The following is a 20,208-nucleotide window of genomic DNA, read 5'->3' as shown; positions in this document are numbered from 1 at the left end:
GTTTCTCCATCGTCTTGTGTCTATAGTGCTGGTTTCTGCTTTTGGGTTTCATCTATTCACAAATTACTGTGAGATGACTTCCTCTGTCAGTTTTTTCCCTCTGTCATTATAAATGTAAAAGGAAGCATTTCGAATTTTCAACTGTTTAAAAAAAAAAAATAAAATCAAACTAAGAAGATAGTGTATAAGTTTTTTGATGCCTTTTTGAGCGATGATGTAAATAAGCAACGCATTTAAAGAACAGGAAGGAGAGAATGATACAATGGGGAAGATTTATTTCATTATTATATCATCCTTCCAGGCCATTCATCTTGCAAGTTTCATGTAAGTCTTTTAAAAGCACATTAGATTAGGAAATATTTATGAGTAATGATGAAATGATTTGCAAAGATGATGAAATTGCAAGATGTTCAAGGCATCAAAAGGATCACTAAGTTCCTTTAATGCATTCTTGATTTACCAAAGTGTCCAATGTACCCCTTCAGTAATGGAAGGTAAGATTAGTTATTTATTTCATAATAAGTTAATGTTTCCTTATTATTAGGAACAGTTCTAAATGAAAAAAAAAATGAAATACCAATCTTTAAAAACTAAGTAGAACTGCTCAACAAGAAACTCGAATGCTAATTTTTGCTGCAACAAACTTGAAAGGTATGTTGAGAGTTGAACTCTGTGGAGGAAGAAATATGTCTGTCGGATGTAGCGGCATGGAATTCTTATGTGACTTGCTAGGGGTTAAATGCTATATGGGAAATCTACGGCATGCTATACTTTTTTATAATTTTACAGATGTATAAAAGTTTGGTAACATTTTCAACATCATGTAGCCTAGGAGAGATTGAGCAAGGATTATAATTTGTGTCTGTGTCCAAGAATGATGCTTCTATTAACGATGCCCAGATAATTATAGAGACTAGCTATCCTTAGATTATTTGCACAATAAAAAAACCAATAGAAAAAAACGTGGTTTTTTTTAAAAAAATTCTGTACTCATAAATCATTACACCTCCAATTTTAATGACAAAAATAAACGTGAAATCAATACAACTGAATCTCGCCTCCTTTCTAGGATATGCATAGTTCAAACTCAGAATAAATGACACTGGTCAGTGCTATTTCATAATCAGTTTCCTTTAAGGAGGAAGGCCGGGAATCATCAAAGAAGTCAGGAGACTCCCATATGTCACTATTGGATTTAGAAACTTGTCCAAAGTCTTTAAGTACCTGAAAGAATGATACACAGCATGGCTACTTGCAATGGTCCTCCACTCAAATCTAAGGGGAAGCCAAAGCCCCCCACCCCCAACATTGCTACACACACTGTGGTTTATGAATTGAAATCAATGTACAGATTACGAGTGCTGCCGATATATCCAACAGTACCATAGATATTTTCTTCTTAACACGTGGTGGGTGATGCCTTATTTAATAATGTGGGTGTTAGGGCGCTTATGGCTCCTGAATAGTTATCGTTTGTGCCACGTTTACTCAGACATTACATGTGGAATCCGATTGAGTTGGGCTCACATTTCTTGTTTGAAATTGACTTGGTAGGCTTCCTTCAAGTACAGTCGAAGCCAAGCACCTAAGATCAATACGTACCTCCCTCTTTCAAAAGTGCTCTTAATCTCTTACTTGTTCCTAAAAAATCAGATAGCAATGTGCGAAACTTACAACTTAATGGAGTAAGCTCTCAAAAAATATTTGCTTTAACAGATAATAAAGCATATCCTGTGTAACTGAAATGATTTGTATGCAGACAACATAATTATTTTTAACTTAATAGTGTTTATAAGCAAAATAGTAGAAGCATTCAGTTTATTTTTTTATTATTTTTTGACGTCTATTTATTTTTGAGAGACAGAGACAGATCATGAGGAGGGGAGGGGCAGAGAGAGGGAGACACAGAATCCGAAGCAGACTCCAGGATCTGACTGTCAGCACAGAGCCCGACACGGGGCTCGAACCCACAAACCGTGAGATCATGACCTCAGCCGATGTCAGAAGCTTAACCAACTGAGCCACCCAGGCACCCCAGCAGAGGAAATGCATTTTACTCCATTTAAAAATAAAAAGAGTTGATTAATAAAGTAAGAAAGCAGCTACACCATCAAAACACAAGTTGGAAAATATACGTCACATAGTATGAATTCTTGACTAAGCCAAGGAAAGACGCAGGAGCAGAATGTACTTCTCCAGACTGCAAACAGGAAATTGGGGTGTGGAGGCAGACAGGAAAGAATCTCTTCTCTGGACTCAGGAATGAGAAAGTGAATGGAACGCAAAGAAAAAAAGGAACCATCTATGATGTACCTCCTGACCTGAGATACCCCTAAGTAACTTCCAAAAACTAAGGTGGCATAGAATGAAATATGGAAAGCATAAAATTTGGAAAATGGAAAATTTGGAAAATTATGAAGAGGTAACCTCATAATAGCAAAATTTGAGGGAGACTTTGTGCCAACAAAGATGGAATGTGGTGTGAATTTGTTTACATTAAACATCCCAAAGTGAAGTTCCCTCTTTCTTCTCCCACTCTCTCCTTCCCCTCAACACTCTTCACAAAAGAGCAGGCCTCTGTGATGGTCAAAAATCCCCACACGGTATAGTTTAGAGAATGCACACCTGCGCTCACCTATGTGTACACACATACACACGTGGAAACGAAACAAGATGTAAGCAACCTACATCACAAAGAGAATTATAAATGGACCAAGAATGGTACGACAAACAGATCTTCAGGCATTCGTATCAGTTTCTGTGTACTTTAGACATGACCCGTTAGTCTTTGATTGCTTTCATCGTTTCTGGTACAGAAATATGTTCTAGGCTCCGCCATTTATTAATTTATTGCTTTGTAGCTTCACAGTCATCCTTCAGTACCTGCTTAAAAAGTACCTGCACTGTGATAGTGCGATAATGAATTGGTCCCTTTAGAGCATTTCTTCTATTGTGAATGCAACATTGAGCCTTGTCAAAGGAGGGCACTGAATGAATGAACACCGCAGAAGAAAAAGGGCCGCTCTTCCTGGCTCCCGTGTACAGCATGTTTGGGTTTCCCTCTCATGCTGCACAGTTGGCTTTGTCCAGCCACAAGTACAGTCCCAAAGGTCCCGAAGGTATATTCCCTCGGCAACCATACAAGTCTTTCCCAGGCCTGATGAGTTCTATGCTGCCCTCCCAGCGCGGATGCCGTGAGCTCTAGACCTTGCACCTGCAGTGACCTCCCGGCTTTTTCTGCATTTCTGCCCACCGGCATACGTGTACCCTGGAGGTTTGTTCTGCTTGCCTGGAGAATGTGGACTAGCTCTGGCCTCGGCCACCCAGTGAACTCCTTTGTCCTGAAAGCAAGACGCTGCGAGCATACGTTCTCCAAGGAGACCTAAAGCTTGTTTTGGAGACAGGCTCCCTTCCATACTTGTCCATCTGGATAATTTCACTGAACTTCCAAGGACCCTTTGGAGTTATTCTATCTTTATAGTTACTCTCGTATGGTAGCTTAATCATTCTTTATATTAATCTTCCTCCTTTTAAGTTGCTGTGTGCTTCCTGTCCCTCAGTTGGACCCAGACTGATACTTAAGCTCGTCTTTTTATATTTCCTGCCTCAGATTCGGAAGCAGTCATTTTCCTAAGATTTTGTGATATGGCAGTGGAGTGCTGCAGCACATACAGATAGAATGGGCAGTAAGTAAAGCTGAGATACCCACCCCAGAAAATCAGGAAAAATCCTGCTTCCTCTTCCTCTCTTGCTCTCACTATGTAGCTCCCCTATTCTCTGTCTTTCAACAATGTGGAAGATCACTCTAAAGGAAACTCTCCCACTGTTTGCTCTTTCTTTGTTCACTTGCTTCAGTTATTTAAAATCATGTACTTTCGAGGGACACAGATATGATAACTTTCAGAGGGCTTTCTTTAATTAGAACTTTTATAAGTATTCAGAGGTAAATAATTTTCACTCAAATTGCAAATCATAAGCCCACCCATCATTCATGAGTTGGGATAGTTCTGTCATACGTATGTGCATGTGTGCATAGAGGCACATATATATGTATGAAGCTATGCAACACTGTGGCAAATGATGCTTTTTTTTTAACCAAATACTTTGAATTTCTAATACAGACATGCATCCTAGGAGTATTCCAGGACTCATTACCTTAAATATGATTGAATTAATGCGGACAATATTTATTTATTTAAGTTTATTTACTTAGAGAGAGAGAGAGAGAGAGAGGGAGAGAGCACACAGGGGAGGGACAGGGAGAGAAGAGAGAGAGAATCCTAAGCACGCTCCACACTGTCAGTGCAGACCCCGACATGGGTCTCAATCCCAAGAACGGCAAGATCGTGACCTGAGCCAACACCAAGAGACAGATGCTCAACTGACCGAGTCACCCGGGTGCCTCTAATATGGACAATATTTAAAGGTGACAATACCAAAAAGAGGCAAGCAACGATTTTAAACATCAGAAGTGTCAGAGAAGACCGAGGATGCCAAAACAAATGCAATAAAAAATATAATGCTTGAAAGCAGTGTCGAATTTAGTAAGTCTTTTTAATGACCAATAATTATATTCATAAACTCTATACCTTTTTCTTGAGATCAGTAAATTTTAATGAAATATAAAGCCAAAATATAGATGGGGAAATAACTACTTGCAAAGATCTGAAAAAGTCATTCTGTTATTATTATACAATAGCTCTTGCCGGTTGATAAGAAATCATCTTGTTTAACAGCTGGTTCCTTGGTATTGATGTAGTAAGTGATCTTTCAGAAATACTATGAGTGAGCTTGCCAGTGAAGAAATATTCACCTCCATTATACCCATTATAGATGACACCTTCATTATTTCTGACAGTGAATTTTCTCTAGTATATGTTGATCCTACTGTGTTTACCCAAATCATTTTCTATAATTTGCTTTTCCTAAAAATTGCATAATTTTTATTTGTTATCAAGTACTGAATTCTATTAGTCCTTTAAAATAGAATGTCTACTGCTTATATTCATCAAGAGTGAGCATTTTTAATGAATTGATTTATAGAAAACATATTTATGAAATTATTTATGGGTATAGAAATACAAACAAAGTAAGTAGGTGAAAAATGAGTATAAAATAAAATGTGCACATGTAGATGATCTTACTTAAGTTAGGAATAACAACCAGAGTAAAAGGTGTTTGGGGATGCCAATTATCCAATAAAGCACCTTAAACCCAATAAAGGAAAAGCAGTCTTTCTTTTATTTTTTTTTATTTAATGTTTACTTATTTTGGGGAGAGACAAGAGTGTGAGTGCGGGAGGGACAGAGAGAGAGGGAAACAGAATCTGAAGCAGACTCTCGGCTCTGAGCTGTCAGCACAGAGCCCGGTGCAGGGCTCAAACCCACGAACCGCGAGATCATGAACAGAGCTGAAGTTGGATGCTTAACCAACCAAGCCACCCAGGCACCCTGAGAAAAGCAGCCTTTCAAATTGGCTCCTAGATTAGTAGAACAACCAGATTAATGAGTCTTGAAATCACACAATTTAAGGCAATTAGATTCCAGAATAATCGATGTTATTCTCTAAAAGCAACATTCTCCCTCATTACCTTCATTTTCGCACCAAAATTATCAGATTTTTTAAATTTGTATTTACAAATAATTAGGGTGAGACACTTTGAATTGTGACACTTGTTTTTTAAAGCTTGTGATGTGACTATATGTGTGAGACTTTATGAGATTGTCATGAGCTAAGCTGGTTCACTTTTATAATATAAATCTATGAATAAGTGGGTAGGGCAAAAGTGTAGCATTTTAAAAACTTTAAAATTTTCCAAATGCATTTCAGTGAGGATCAGTATGTCTTAAATCAATGTTCTATTATATACAATATTGTTTTAGAATTATTTTAGATGGGATTTTGCTTGTTTCTTCCTAAAATTTTAATTTCCTTTCTTTTTTAAACTCCAAATAGTAATTTCTTAATGACAAAGTTATTTGGGAATGTTGGAGATTGACTGCTTGACTTCATTAGAACATTAGAAAACTAAACAATAAGTCACTTTTTTCTACTTAGTTATCATTCTTGACACCAAAGTGATCAGAGTTAAGGAAAAGATAGGCATTTGGTCTTTCTCTTTCTTTCTCTCTCTCGCTCTCTCTTTCTTTTTTTTTTTTTCTAGTGATATTATCTATTAAACCTTTAATGTAGTCTTAAGCAATACAAAGCACACAGCTTTCCAATGATAACTGAATGTATCTGTGTGAATTTGATGAATTTGCCTCTTTACCATTTGAGAAAAATTGACAGAGGAGGAAAATAATTTTCCTCCCCTTATTTGTTCTTTAAATCTTCCCCTTGTTTTTCATCTGTCTGGTTTTGTCCCAATTTTTAGAGAGACAAAGGGTACTTTAGAGAGGAATGCAATGAACGTTTGCTTTCTGGTATTAATTTGGGGGCATTTCGTGGGCTAATTGGTATTCTTCATTATTGTCCAAAAATCACGTATGTAGAAAACCGTGGTTTTTAATTCAAATATGTTTCCCCTCGTGTGGGAGTGAAACCTCAAAAACAACAGTAAACAACAATGGCAGAAAGATTGCCTGATATAATAGCAAGAGAATTTTACTAGCTCACACACTCCCCAGATTAGATGATGATCTCACCACACTGACTACCGATTTCCTCATTTGAAAAAGAAACGCACGTTGGCCCTATAATTCCTATCGTGTAAGAAGTTAGTAAGGATAAAATATTATTAAATGAAAAAATGGGTAGCCCTGGCCTTTGTTAAAAAATAATTGTGTTACTATTAAAATGAACAGTTAAGAGTAGTTTTAGAAGTTCTTAACATGGGGCTCATTTTCCTTCTAAAGAGATTCTAAATGAGCTGTAAGGTGTCTGCGCACATGTGACATTACCCAGAAACAAAACTGCCAATGTGGATTGCTACATGAGGGTGCGAACAGATTAATAGTGTTTCATTCCAGGCTTAAAGGAATCCGTTATTTAGAAACTAAACGTTAAAAAGTTACAAATTTCAATATAAACATTATTGTGGTTGGTTTGGTTTGGTTTATTGGAGTTTTGATTTTGTCAGATTCTTGATTTTTTTTTTTGATTGGTTTGAAACAGATTAAGTTGTTGCTTTTTAAATCTTTGGAGCAATAGCTCAATAAATTGCATTTGCCATTTTTTTTTCCTTAAAGTAATTAAATACTTCTTTTTTTGTTGACCAGATTATTTATTTGTAGTACAAGAAAAATGAAGCCTTTGAGTATGCTAATGAAAACAAATGAAATAATAATTAAATCAATAGGGGTACAGAAAACCCATATTTTATAATACAATATTTGTGTGTTCTAAAAAATGTGGAAATCTGGATCACGTGAACACTATTGCAGAGAAAATGCATAGATACATATAAATTCTCTAGTCTTTTCAACCAATTTTGCTGAGCCAATTAGATATTCATAGGAAAGAAATAGAAAAATCCACCTAAACCTCATACCTTATACAAAAGTTATTTCAAAATGTATCATACATTTATATGTACACCTAAAGCTGTAAAACTTTTAGAAAGAAGTAAACACATGAAAAAACTATTCTCTATGGCTACACAGAGTTCTTAGATATAGCACCAAAGGCCCAATCCATAAGAAAAAAAAAAAAAGTATTGACTTTGTAATAATTAAAAAAAAATGTGGAAATCCCTGTTAAAAGGATTTAAAAAAACAATCTACAGATTGGAAGAAAATATTTGGAAACCAAAGATTACTCAACGGATTTATATCCGGACTATACAAATAACTCTTAAAACTCATCAGTAAAAAATTAAATAACACAATTATAAAATAGGCAAAAGACATGACAAGACATTTCCCTGAGAGGTTATACGGAAAGCAAAAAAGCACACGAAAAGATGTTGACCATCATTAGTTATCTGGACAACGCAGTTAAAAATTACAATGAGATGTTACTACACACCGACCCGAATGGCTACAAAAACAACACCCGGTGACATCATCTAATGCTGGGAGGTGAGGGGGTGGACGTAAAAAGTGAATTATAGTTTGACAGTTTATTATAAAACTGAGCATGTACTTACCGTACAATCTAATAATCACACATTTGGGCGGAGTGTGGCACACGTCAGAGAATTACTGACATTTACATACAAATATTCATGGCAACTCTATTCATAATACAGCCGAAACTGGAAATAATCCACATGTCAGTTACCCGGAGAACGATTAAATAAAGTGTGATACATCCATAAAATGGAATACTACCTGGCAATAAAAAGGAACAGATAATGAATACATGCAGAGCACAATGGATCTCAAGGGCATTATGTTTCATGAAAAAGGCAATACCCTAAACCTTATGTGCTTTATGATTCCATTTATAGTACATCCTCCAAAAGGAAGGAGTGGGGGTGTGTGACAAGAAAGAGGGGTACAAAGGAGTTCACCTGTGGTGACAAAACTCTTCTGTATCCTGATTGGGTGTGGTGACACTGGTCTTTACATGAGATCAAACTGTTTGAGTTACTCACACTCATGCCAACACACACATGCACAGGTACATGGATGTAAGAACCAGTGAAAACCGACGAAATTTTCTCTTTAACACTATTGTACCCATCTGAATTTCCAGGAATTGAAATTGTACTACAGTTAGGGAAGATGTAACCACTGGGTTCACTGCAACAAGTATTTAAAATACTCTATGCGGGGTGCCTGGGTGGCTCAGTTGGTTAAGTGTCCGACTTCGACTCAGGTCATGATCTCGCGGTCCGTGGGTTCGAGCCCCGCGTCCGGCTCTGTGCTGACAACTCAGAGCCTGGAGCCTGTTTCGGATTTTGTGTCTCCCTCTTTCTCTGACCCTCCCTTGTTGATGCTCTCTCTCTGTCTCAAAAGTAAATAAATGTTTAAAAAATTTAAAAAAATAAAATAAAATACTCTATGCACTGATTTTGAAATTTTCTGAGAATCTACAGTTATTTCAAAATGAAACTTAAAAATCATTTGCTGGAATGAAAGATAAAAGACAAAAGAAATGATGTAAGAAAAATAAGAGTTTCAAAGAATAATCATTAATATTATTGAGAATACTTGAGGCCAAGAAATCCACGAAGTTGAATAATATCAAAATTATAAATTACAACTAATCCCTATGCTATATAAACTTTCCCAAAGCATCCAAAACAAGGGAGGCTCCTCAGGTTACTTTAAATAACTTTACTCATAGTAAAAAAAAAAAAAAAAAAAAATGGCAGAATTAAATACCTGCAAACATAAAATCAAACACAAAACAGTTAAGAATACGGCTGTCTGTAAGCATTATATGTGAATTTCAATTAAAAACAATTTATTAATGTATAGTGCTGATACACAGCACAGAAATGATATCCTTAGGAGAATAACAAAAAAATGATATCTATGAATATTTTCCATTATATCAATATCTCAAAGGAACAAAAAGATACACACCAACTTTTCATTTGATGATGCTAAGAAGCCCTTTGATAAAATTAAACTTAAATTCTGGGTAATGAAATGCAGCCATAATAAGTATTGCAAAAAAAAAAAAAAAAGATAAAACTAACACTCAAATCAATAGTCAAGATCTCAATATTGAAACAAGTGGGGTACCATACTTTAAAACAATGATGGAGGGCACCTGGGTGCCTCAGTCGGTTAAGCGTCCGACTTCAGCTCAGGTCACGATCTCGCGGTCCATGGGTTCGAGCCCCGTGTCGGGCTCTGGGCTGATGGCTCAGAGCCTGGAGCCTGCTTCCGATTCTGTGTCTCCCTCTCTCTCTGCCCCTCCCCTGTTCATGCTCTGTCTCAAAAATAAATAAACGTTAAAAAAAATTAAAACCATGATAGAGAAGAAATGTCTGCTTTCACGCTGTGATTTTTCATAGTGTTCTGAACCTCAGGTCCATACAATAATATGTAAAATATATTTTAAAAATTACTGAAAAGAAGGACATCTGTTTGAGGAAGTGAGATCTAGTGCAGGACTGTAAGGAAATATGGTGGACTTTTAAGCACTTGAAGTCACATTTAAAAATGTAAAATCGGAGAGTTGCTGTTCAACCGGTATAAATTGTGGGTTATACAAAATGAGTAAGTCTGTGCCTGTAGTTAACAATGTGGTGTTGTGTACTTAAAAATTTTTAAGAGCATAGATCTTAACAATGTTCTTAGCAAATTAAAGTTTAAAAAATTAAAAAAAAACAGATAGAAATAACTCACTGTGTATTTCTATGATATATACCGAATGCTATCATTTTCACAGGTAATGAATTAAAAATCATTAAGGAAATATTTTATGTGTTTTCTCATACTGTGAAGATCATTCTTGGTCTTATTTTCCACAGGATTAATTTCTGGACAAGATGACAAACTAAAAAGTGTCTATGTGCTTTGGATAGGTCATACATACATTGTAGAAAATCAAAATGACAGAATAGGTGCCCTCAATTCTGGAGAAAATCAGGCATTTCCTTGATGATCCACATGGCTCTGTTTTTGTTCTTGGTGTGTAAATGCCCAGGGTGGGGAGCAGAGGAGGGAGAGAATACTCAGTAGTTTGCAGAATATGAATATAATAAATGAGCTGACATTAGGGCAATTTGCCTTTCCTGTTTGGTGGAAATAGTTCTAATTTTTCAAATTAATGATTCCCATTATCTTGACTGATACCAAATATCTTTTTGAGAAGTAAAGTATAATATCAGTGATGTTAGATTCTTTTATATCAATATTCTGTCTAATGTAAAGACATGTTGTCTCCATGTAAAAACTTTCTGCTGCCTAAATTTCCATGATCCTACATTATAATCTGGTTTTCTTCTCACCTTCCTTTCTTTCTTGTGTCCCGTCCTTTTAATTTTTTTTTAAGATCACTCTTTCATGATAACTTCTAGATCTTTACTCCTGTTCTTTCTCCTGTATTTCAAGCTGTATGCCCAGTTAACTAGAGAGTTCCGCCTGTATGTCCTAAGGTTACACCACATTTTCTTCTAAGCCTGCCCTGTTTTTTTCAATATCCCTTGCCAAATGACCATAACTCACCAAATTGTGCAGGAAAGATGGACGTGTGGACATCATCCTTAATTCAGTCTGGTCGTTTCTTCTTCATATTTAATCCGTCATTAATTCTGTTGATTCCATCCCCGGAGTACCTCCGTACTTTAGCCTCACTCACCCTACCAGAGACCTAACATACCTTCTGGAGTGAATCATGGATGGTTCTGCTGAAGGACCGTCCTATAAAATCAAATTTCTCTTCCAGTCTCACAGCTCACATGCAGGGATACACCACAGTTGTTGCTGTTATCAGTTAAGTCTGAGAGCATGGAGACAATTCCACGGCAGTTTTTAGTGGTGGGAAAACAGTCAGAAGAATACATCCTACGCCCTCTTGGAAAGGGTGAAATGTTACGTTGATGATGTCAACATTCCCTATGGGAAAGTTGGAGTCTGGGAAACCTTCACCTGAGAGCATGCTGTTACCATCTTCAGCTTAGGCAAACACTTCAGCAATCTCCATATAATTTCTCATTTAAAATAACACGTTCTGTAACTGTGGATGTTGTTGTCTTTATGTATCACATCAGGAGGTTTTGAATACAAACCAAATGCTCCCCTGGATCATGGCAACAGCTTGTTAACGAGGTTCCCTGTTTCCAGATCCACACTAAAGGTGTCTTCAGAATGAACATTCTAAAATGCAGAAATTTCCCAAACATTTGGATCATGGGATCTCAGATAAAAAATAAAATCTTTTTTTTTTCCAATTTATAACTTGTGAGTGGACCTCGGTATAAAGTACAAACTTGGTGATATGCCCTTCTAGAACATTCATGGCATCACCACTGCTCACCTCTGAAGTGTAATCTTTTATTTTTAGGTTAGATGCCAGGTCCTCTGACCCCCAAATGTTTAAGCATTATGTGCTTTGGGTGTTTTATTCTGCACTTTTGTTCTTCAGGTATTCTGTCCCTCTTCTCCATTAGAATGTAAACTGTGGTGACAGAGACACTTGATCCTGGCCACTGTTGCACCCCCAGGGCCTGAGATGGCTTGGTGTGTTCCAAATGCCAATGAATTATTTGCTAAACAGATACCTTTGGGATATTAGTCAAATATGTTTATACATTAATTTTTTCATTTATATATTATGTTATATGAATTTTTAGAAAGTATGTTTTTAAAATTCATTTAACAAAAGGAATATATATATATATATATATATATATATACTGATATACAAATTTAAGAAAGTACAATTTTTAAATGAATATAAGTAGATATCTATAAGTAAACGTCAAAACATTATATATCTACGGCATTTAAATGCATATAATTTTGTTAAAAGTCCTTTTTAGAAACGTAGAGTATCTCTGTCTCTGTCCAGTACCAAAACATTAGAATACTATGAGCTTCTCAACATTTTCTCCTAATAACATGCTAAACAAAGAAAGAAAACAGACTATCGACTAGATTTTCTTGTTAGCTCTAATTCTATTACTGTATTAATTAATACTTTGGCCTTTTGAACAGATATTCAACAACAATTTTGAATCCTTTATTTTCTCAAAACAAGTCTAATTTGTAATCATGTTCTCAGTGGAGTGGTACAAAAAGTGACAGTCTTACACAAATTTGTTGACTATATTTCCAGACAGTGGGAGAAAGAATTTGCATTTATAGCTTGATGCAAGGTACAACTACCTAGGATAACTAAATAAGCAGCAATTTAATTGAAATTTTAAAAATCCTTCCATGTATTCATTTATTGCAGCTCTCACTTTTTGTTTAATGTGCATTAATAGAAATTGTTTATTAAACACATTCCAAGGAATTCAGAATTTATATCAATACTCAATACCTGTATTTTGATTCATCATTTATTTTTTTAATTCATCATTTATAATCTTATTTGAAAATTCCTCAGCTAATCCTGGAAGTAGATTTCACTGAGATCTGTTCAGGTAACGAAACAGACTCAAATGTATTAACTGTTTGCTCCAAATCCATGTATAATACTTACTTCTTTGCCTAGCTATCAAAAAATTGCATGTTTAATAAAGGCCATACCTATATTCTGTGTCAAAAATGAATGTTGTACTGATTTTTTTTAATCAGAATAATTAATCTAGGAATGGCATTTTAGTAAGTTGGCCCATGTGTGCCTCTTTTTTTTTTTTTTTTAAAGAAGTCATTATGCATGGTCATTGACAGGTGCAAAATGATTATTTTTTTTCCATGATTATCTTTAAAGTCAAATACCATTTGTAGTTCTATAAAATGATTAAATGGAAACTTATGCCAATTTTTAACTACCTTTGACCTGTAAATGCAAATTTCTTTCATTTCTACCTAATAATATGTTCTCTGTCTGCATTCAGGGTTTTCACATGGTATTTCTTTGTCTGGATCACACTTGCCCCATTAATTCATGTTTTTTACTCAAGTATTCGTTCACTTCCACCTTGGAAAATCATTTTCTTTCTCCTACGTCAATACTCAGATTATTTTCTTCTTTTTTCCCTCAACCGTTATTTTTGGTGTCTCTCTTTTCTATAGGAATTATATTACTTATTTCTGTGCATGTGTCTGTCTTGTATGAGACTTCGTTTTGTTTGCTTCTTGTATGCCACATCCTTTACCGTGTTTTTGTTTTTGTTTTTGTTTTTTTGTATGCAAACTTCAGGAACAAGAACAGGTCCAGGGCTTGAACAATGTGTTCTGTGGGGGAATAGAAAATGGTGGCCAGGGGCTTGGGGGTGTGAGATAGAGGGAGAGATTGGTAAAGGATAAACTTTCAGTGATAAGATGAATCAAGTCCAAGGATCGAATGTGTAACATGGTGCCTATGCTGATAAAACTCTATACATTTGCTAAAAAAGTAGAACTTTGAAAAATGATAAAGAAGTAAGGTGATGGATGTGGTAATTAATTCCATGGAGAGAATCTTTTCACAGCGTATATGTGTATCAAATAATCCTGATGCACAGTTTAAATATTTTCCAATCTTATTTTTCTCAATAAATCGGAAGAAAATGTGCTCTGAGGCCCACGTTCGCTACTCATTTCACGCTAGTGGTAGCGTCAGCTTGTATTCAGATTCTGACCCAACCGTTTTATTTACCTGAGATCCTTAGGTGACCTGAAGCGAAATATAAATAAATATCAAACGGGGACAATAATAGGATTTATCGCATAGGATAATTGTGAAGATGGCCTACGGTGATATATAAAACAATCTCAGGCCCTTAGGTGAGTTCCCATTGAGATGTGGTTATTTTTAGATTTTCTAGGCTGTCACATAATGTTTCCATATGGATTTTAAAGTGTTATAAATGGAGAATCACACGGATTGGGTCAGAAAAAAAATTAGAAAAAACTCTACCCAAAACAAAGAGGACTTTAAAAATCTGAGTTCTCAGAATTTGTCATCACATGGCCATTCTTCTTTGTCTAATCTTTGCTTTTTGATTTGTCTCGTCCCCTCTCATCAATGTATATGACCATTGATAGGCTCCAGGTAAGTAGATAGAAGGAAATCATTTAGAAATCTAATCAATGCAAAAGATTTTTTCTTAGAATTTTATCTGAAAATGAAAACCAAAACCCTCCCATTGTCGTATGAAAAGGAAAATTGAGATCCCTAGTCAAGATTTTTGTGTTCAAAAATGTCGGCCCTGTTTGAGAAATGTGTGTTCTCAAGAATAATGTACATGTTCAGGGTTAGTTCAAAAGAATTAATGATACCTACTATGTGACTGATTCTGTCAGTGGCTTCCTATTTTTGTAAAGTGGTTCATATGTAACTTCAATTTATAAAGCAAGTGTAAGTGGAGGCACATACATTAAAAAGGGACCAGGGTTGGGGCGCCTGGGTGACTCAGCCAGTTAAGCGTCCATCCGACTTCAGCTCAGGTCATGATCTCACGGTTTGTGAGTTCGAGCCCCGTGCCAGGCTGTCTGCTGACAGCTCAGAGCCTGGAGCCTGCTTCCGATTCTGTGTCTCCCTCTCTCTCTGCCCCCTCCCCCAACTCACACTCAGTCTCGCTCTCAAGAATAAACATTAAAAAAAAAAGGGGGACCAGGGTGCTGAAAGCTATGCATATTCAGTTTGCCTATACATATGTAGAGAGTAGTTTCATTAATTAAGATTATTTAAGAATATATATAAAGTGAAAATCTCACCAGTGTGCTTCAGCCTTCATTCACAAAACGGAAACATATTCAACATTTAGTCTGATGCATGTATTTAATACAGAGTCAGGTAGTGAGATACATTATTCATTGTCTAAAAATCAAGTCTGCATAGGGCAACAAGATAAACATGAATTTCTGCAGTTTGCTATCAGTCTTAATTAAACAAATATGCATATAATGAGATTATGCACACTATTCCATAGGATACCACCTTATCTGTGCAAATCCCAATAAGACTATGTTTTCATGAAGAAAACGCATATAAACACATACTGATTGTGTGAAAAGCACTTTGACAAGCTATGACATATAATTCTACATTTTTTTTAGTGTTTATTAATTTTTGAGAGAGAGAGAGGGAGACAGGGTGCGAATGGGGGAGGGGCAGAAAGAGAGGGAGACACAGAATCAGAAGCAGGCTCCGGGCTCCGAGCTGTCAGCACAGAGCCCAACATGGGGCTCAAACCCATGAAACAGTGAGATCATGACCTCACCCGAAGTCAGATGCTCAACTGACTGAGCCACCCAGGTGCCCCATGACATATAATTCTAAAAACGCATCCTAAAAGTTAAGTTAGTATCTCCATTTTTTAAATATAAAAAAACTAGTAAGTGGCAAAGCCAGGGTTCAACATATCCGTGTTTCAAGTTTCCCCTCCCTTTACCCTAGCTATGATGATAATCCAAAATAAAAGCACTACCCTAATACGACACACATTTATTATTATAGGCATGGATTGAATGGAACTATGTTTCGTTGCATTGTTTAACACTGTATGATTATGATTTAATTAGGAATGCGTTATAAAGAAAAAGATAAGTCAAGAAATAGAGAAATAATGTACAAATTATGTTAGCTCTTTAAGCAGGTGGATCTGTATCTATTCTTTGAAGTATAACATTATAAATTTTGGGCCTGTCATCTTGCAGCTAAAGATATTTTTGTCTGACACATGGTTAAAAGCACTTGAATTCTAGAAAATTCAAAACAATAACTTCTATAATCAATTTACTTTAATTTCCAGAATGAATCACAATCTCACTATGTGATCATGACAGCATATCTCTTTTTTGACAATAATGAACTACTTGACTGACACATTCATGTCTGGAAAAAAAGAATTAACTGTGAATTGATGTGTTCAAAACTGCACTATTTTACTTTTTTTTTTATGATCTGAAATAGGAATTTATTTGATGTGGAACACTTTTGCCATAATCTTTATGGGTCAAAGGAAATCATGTACATTGCCCCTAAGCTCTAACTGCATTATTTCCTCAAATCAATTTAAAAACTCATTAGTTTAGCTAATACTTTAGTAAGACAATAAGTTTACCGCAGCTATGCTCTCAAATAAGCAGGGAATATATAACTGCAACAAATCATAATGGCCACTATTCAGAAAAGGAAGGGAGAAGAAAAAAAAAAAAGGAAGAAAGGGGGAAATCAGACAGAGAACATGGGAGGGAATCTTGACTTCTAAGCAGTAATACTTTGAGAACTTCTAACAAACTTAACTGATGGAAATCATCTTATCCATCAAGACTAATTTATTACGCAATATCAAGTCACTCTTTTAAAAGGTACAAGTGAACTTATTTATAATCTGAGAAAATATTGTAATATTCTCCCAAATTTGAGTTATCTTCTGCAATATCCATAAAAAATTGGTAAAACAGTTTTGATGAAAGCTAATGATGACGATAATCTTTCTAACAGTAGTTAGTTTCTGGAATCAAAAGCTAGCAACCTATTTCTGTCTTTTCTAGGTAATTCAGACCATCAGTGCAGTGGATAGAGATGAATCCATAGAAGATCATCATTTTTACTTTAATCTGTCTGTGGAAGACACAAAGAACTCAAGTTTTATAATCATGGATAATCAAGGTAATGGCATTCGTCATAATGGCCTTTTATCCTTTCTTTGAGACATGTGTTTGGTTTTAAGGGAATTTATAATGCTGCTGCTTTTTATATGGTTCTTGGGATATGATAACGTTGAGAGAGTAGGGAGTGGCAATGAAAATGGTAAACAAAACTCAAAGTCAAGTTCTGAATACTAACCCCATTTCTCACTGGATTCCTTTAAATGAAAAACCCTTTTTCAAATCATCAGTGGCTATAAGACCTTGCAAACTCTGAAAGACCCTGCAAATATAATTGCATTTCTGACAGAATGGTTCCTTTCACGTCCTTGTAGAACTCAAATTTCAATTTTATGTCTGGGGAAGAAAGTGATATGTACTTATAGTCATGTTAGCTCGATGGATCCACAGATATTTGGAGTCATTAATTAGAAGCTATAAATATATAAAATTGGTTTAAGATTATTCCCTTCCTTTCAAAATGGAACGATTACATCAATCTCAGGACACAATGTTCCCAAGGATTTTGTTTGGAGAGACAGAATATTTTATCGCTCCATACAGATACAGAAGTGGAATGACTTTATATAAAGCAGCTCTGTTCTTTTTTCCTTCCCTTCAGTAAAAGTTTTTCTTGTCATCCTATGGATTTCTATCTTAATTTTACTTTATATCTTAAAGATAGGAAACACCACAGGATTTATTGCACAAGCTTCCTTAGTCAAATACCTGTAGCTGTCCTTTCTCACAACTGAGTTTAAGCTTCGAGCTAGGGGAGATGTTTATTTAATTTTTAAAAATGTTTACTCATTTATTTTGAGAGAGAAAGAAAGAATGAACATGAGCTGGGGAGGGGCAGACAGAGAGAATCCCAAGCAGGCTCCGTGCTGCCAGTGCAGAGCCCAACGTGGGGCTTGATCCCAGGATCCCGTGAGATCATGACCTGAGCCAAAATCAAGACCCAGGAGCTCAACCGACTGAGCCCCCCACCAGGCACCCCTGGGGGAGATCTTTTACAGGAGAATAAATGCAGACATGTTCTCCTCCTCTCCTCCTGGTCAAATTCTCCAGTGAAGGAAACTCAAATACTCTTAGGATAAAAAATGCATATAACAATATAAGAAATTAAGTTTCAGCTTAGATTTATTTACATTAATATAAAATAAGTTGCTGAGGAAAAAGAAGTATATAAAATTGTAAAGAAAATAATTTGATTCAATGTTTGTGATTACAAGTAATCTAATAAAATATATATGGAAAAATGTAAACTTTCTTACCTTTCCAATCTGCCAAGTAAATAAAATGATATCACAAGAGTTTTATAGGTTCCAAGTACATGATGGAGAATTTGCTTTTACAAGATGATTTGGGAAAAGTCGTTAGCAGGCACACATTTTGAAAGACTTCCATTTGTTTGCATTTTACTGATTGTGTCTTCTAAGGTTTCATTGATACACAAAACATTTGGGTGGATGACAGGCCAAAAAAAAAAAAGGGTTGGGGGGGGAGAAATATAGTACCCAGGCACAAGACTGCACCAAAAAAAGATTACTTAGAATATTTTGGGATTCAGGGAAAAACCACTTCAAAAGTGTTGAAGTATATATTGTTCATCTTTGTTAAGCTTTTAAAAATGTTCTATCTAGATGAGTGATCAGTGCTACTAAGGTTTAACTATTATCTGGGTTTTATATAGAAAATGGGTTAATAATGTCAAAGTGAAATGAAACATCCCAACAGAATTTCTCCTACCAAGTAAAACGAATCGTTTTGTCTCATTAGTAAATATATGATTTGAGATCACTTGCTGTGCTACTTGTAAATGACTTTGAAAATCTCGTGTATTTGTAGTATTTGTGAAAATAATGAGTTTCTACTAGTAAAAGAACTGTGTCATGAGTAAATAACCCAAATGAAACTGACTGTCAATGTAAATTTAATGCTGGTCCCCCCCTAGAAAATATTGACATCTCATTAAAAAGCCACTTTGTTTTCTTTGTTCCACATTTATGTTTTCTACCTTTATCAAGGACGTTTTGGAATTGATTGGTGTAATTCACCTAATTATGTAATTAGTGTTAGGGCCAAGTCAAATCGATAATGACTTTTTGAGTGGATCTTTTGTCTTTTTATCAGAAATTGCCTCTTTGTTTTTTGTTTTTTTAACCTCATATGATACATCTATACCATGACTTCTAGTACATGTGACTGGTGTGAATTTCTTTTGTATTATTGAAAAATGATGCACATGGATTTCTGTTTTAGATAACACAGCTGTAATTTTGACTAATAGAACTGGTTTTAGCCTTCAAGAAGAGCCCGTCTTCTACATATCTGTCTTAATTGCTGACAACGGGAGCCCATCACTTACAAGTACAAACACCCTTACCATACACGTCTGTGACTGTGATGATTATGGCAGTACACAGACCTGCAGGAATAAAGACCGTATGCTTTCTATGGGATTCAGAACAGAAGTCGTACTTGCTATTTTGATAAGCATTATGCTAATATTTGGTAAGTAGTGCTGAACAGAACCTATCTTCGTTTATTGAAACTAAGAAATATAAAAAAATAGTTAATTCCATTATCACGGCACAGTATGGGTTTGTGTGTGTGTGTGCATGTGTGTGCGTGTGCAGGTATGTGCGTTTCATTGCTCTTCTGGATGTGTTGCAATTCTTAAACCAGTGGAGTCAATAAAAAAAAATAGAGTGGCTGTGGATTTCAAGATGAAAACCAATGATCCTTGAATTCTATGAGTATGTCAGCATGGGTGTCCACTTCTGTTTAGGGATGTTTTTGTCACAATGCATTTCAGCATATACAGTTATATAACAATCGGTCATAATAATGGTGACCTTCTGCTGAGTGCTTATTACACTCCAGGATATTGTCTTGAGTGCTTTACACACAATATGCAATTTGATCCTCATAATAACCTTACGGAGTAGAACTATTATCACCTGCGTTTTATGGATGAGGAACGTGAAACTTAAAGCACTAAGTACTTTGCAAAGGGTCATGTAGCTGGTACACGAGGTGCTGAAATTTCGTAACTGCACACAACTCCCTTCAACCCTATACTGCAACTCCCTAGGGTCCTGTGGCCATTAAG

At 35.7% G+C, this 20,208-nt stretch overlaps 1 protein-coding gene across 1 annotated transcript in view; it reads left to right on the top strand.

The window, feature by feature from the left end:
• The window catches only part of CDH19 (cadherin 19), a 100,409-nt gene that overhangs the window by 76,660 nt on the left and 3,541 nt on the right, over positions 1 to 20,208 (top strand). The window contains exons 10-11 of the mRNA XM_042911188.1: positions 16,995 to 17,112; positions 19,356 to 19,607. Of these exons, the coding sequence (XP_042767122.1) occupies positions 16,995 to 17,112; positions 19,356 to 19,607 (370 nt within the window). The remainder of the gene's footprint in view (positions 1 to 16,994; positions 17,113 to 19,355; positions 19,608 to 20,208) is intronic.

The sequence above is a fragment of the Panthera leo genome, chromosome D3 (assembly GCF_018350215.1).
Source record: "Panthera leo isolate Ple1 chromosome D3, P.leo_Ple1_pat1.1, whole genome shotgun sequence".
Classification (NCBI taxonomy): Eukaryota; Metazoa; Chordata; class Mammalia; order Carnivora; family Felidae; genus Panthera; species Panthera leo.
The sequence above is the reverse complement of the archived record's forward strand: the minus strand, read 5'-3'. Positions and strand labels throughout refer to the sequence as shown.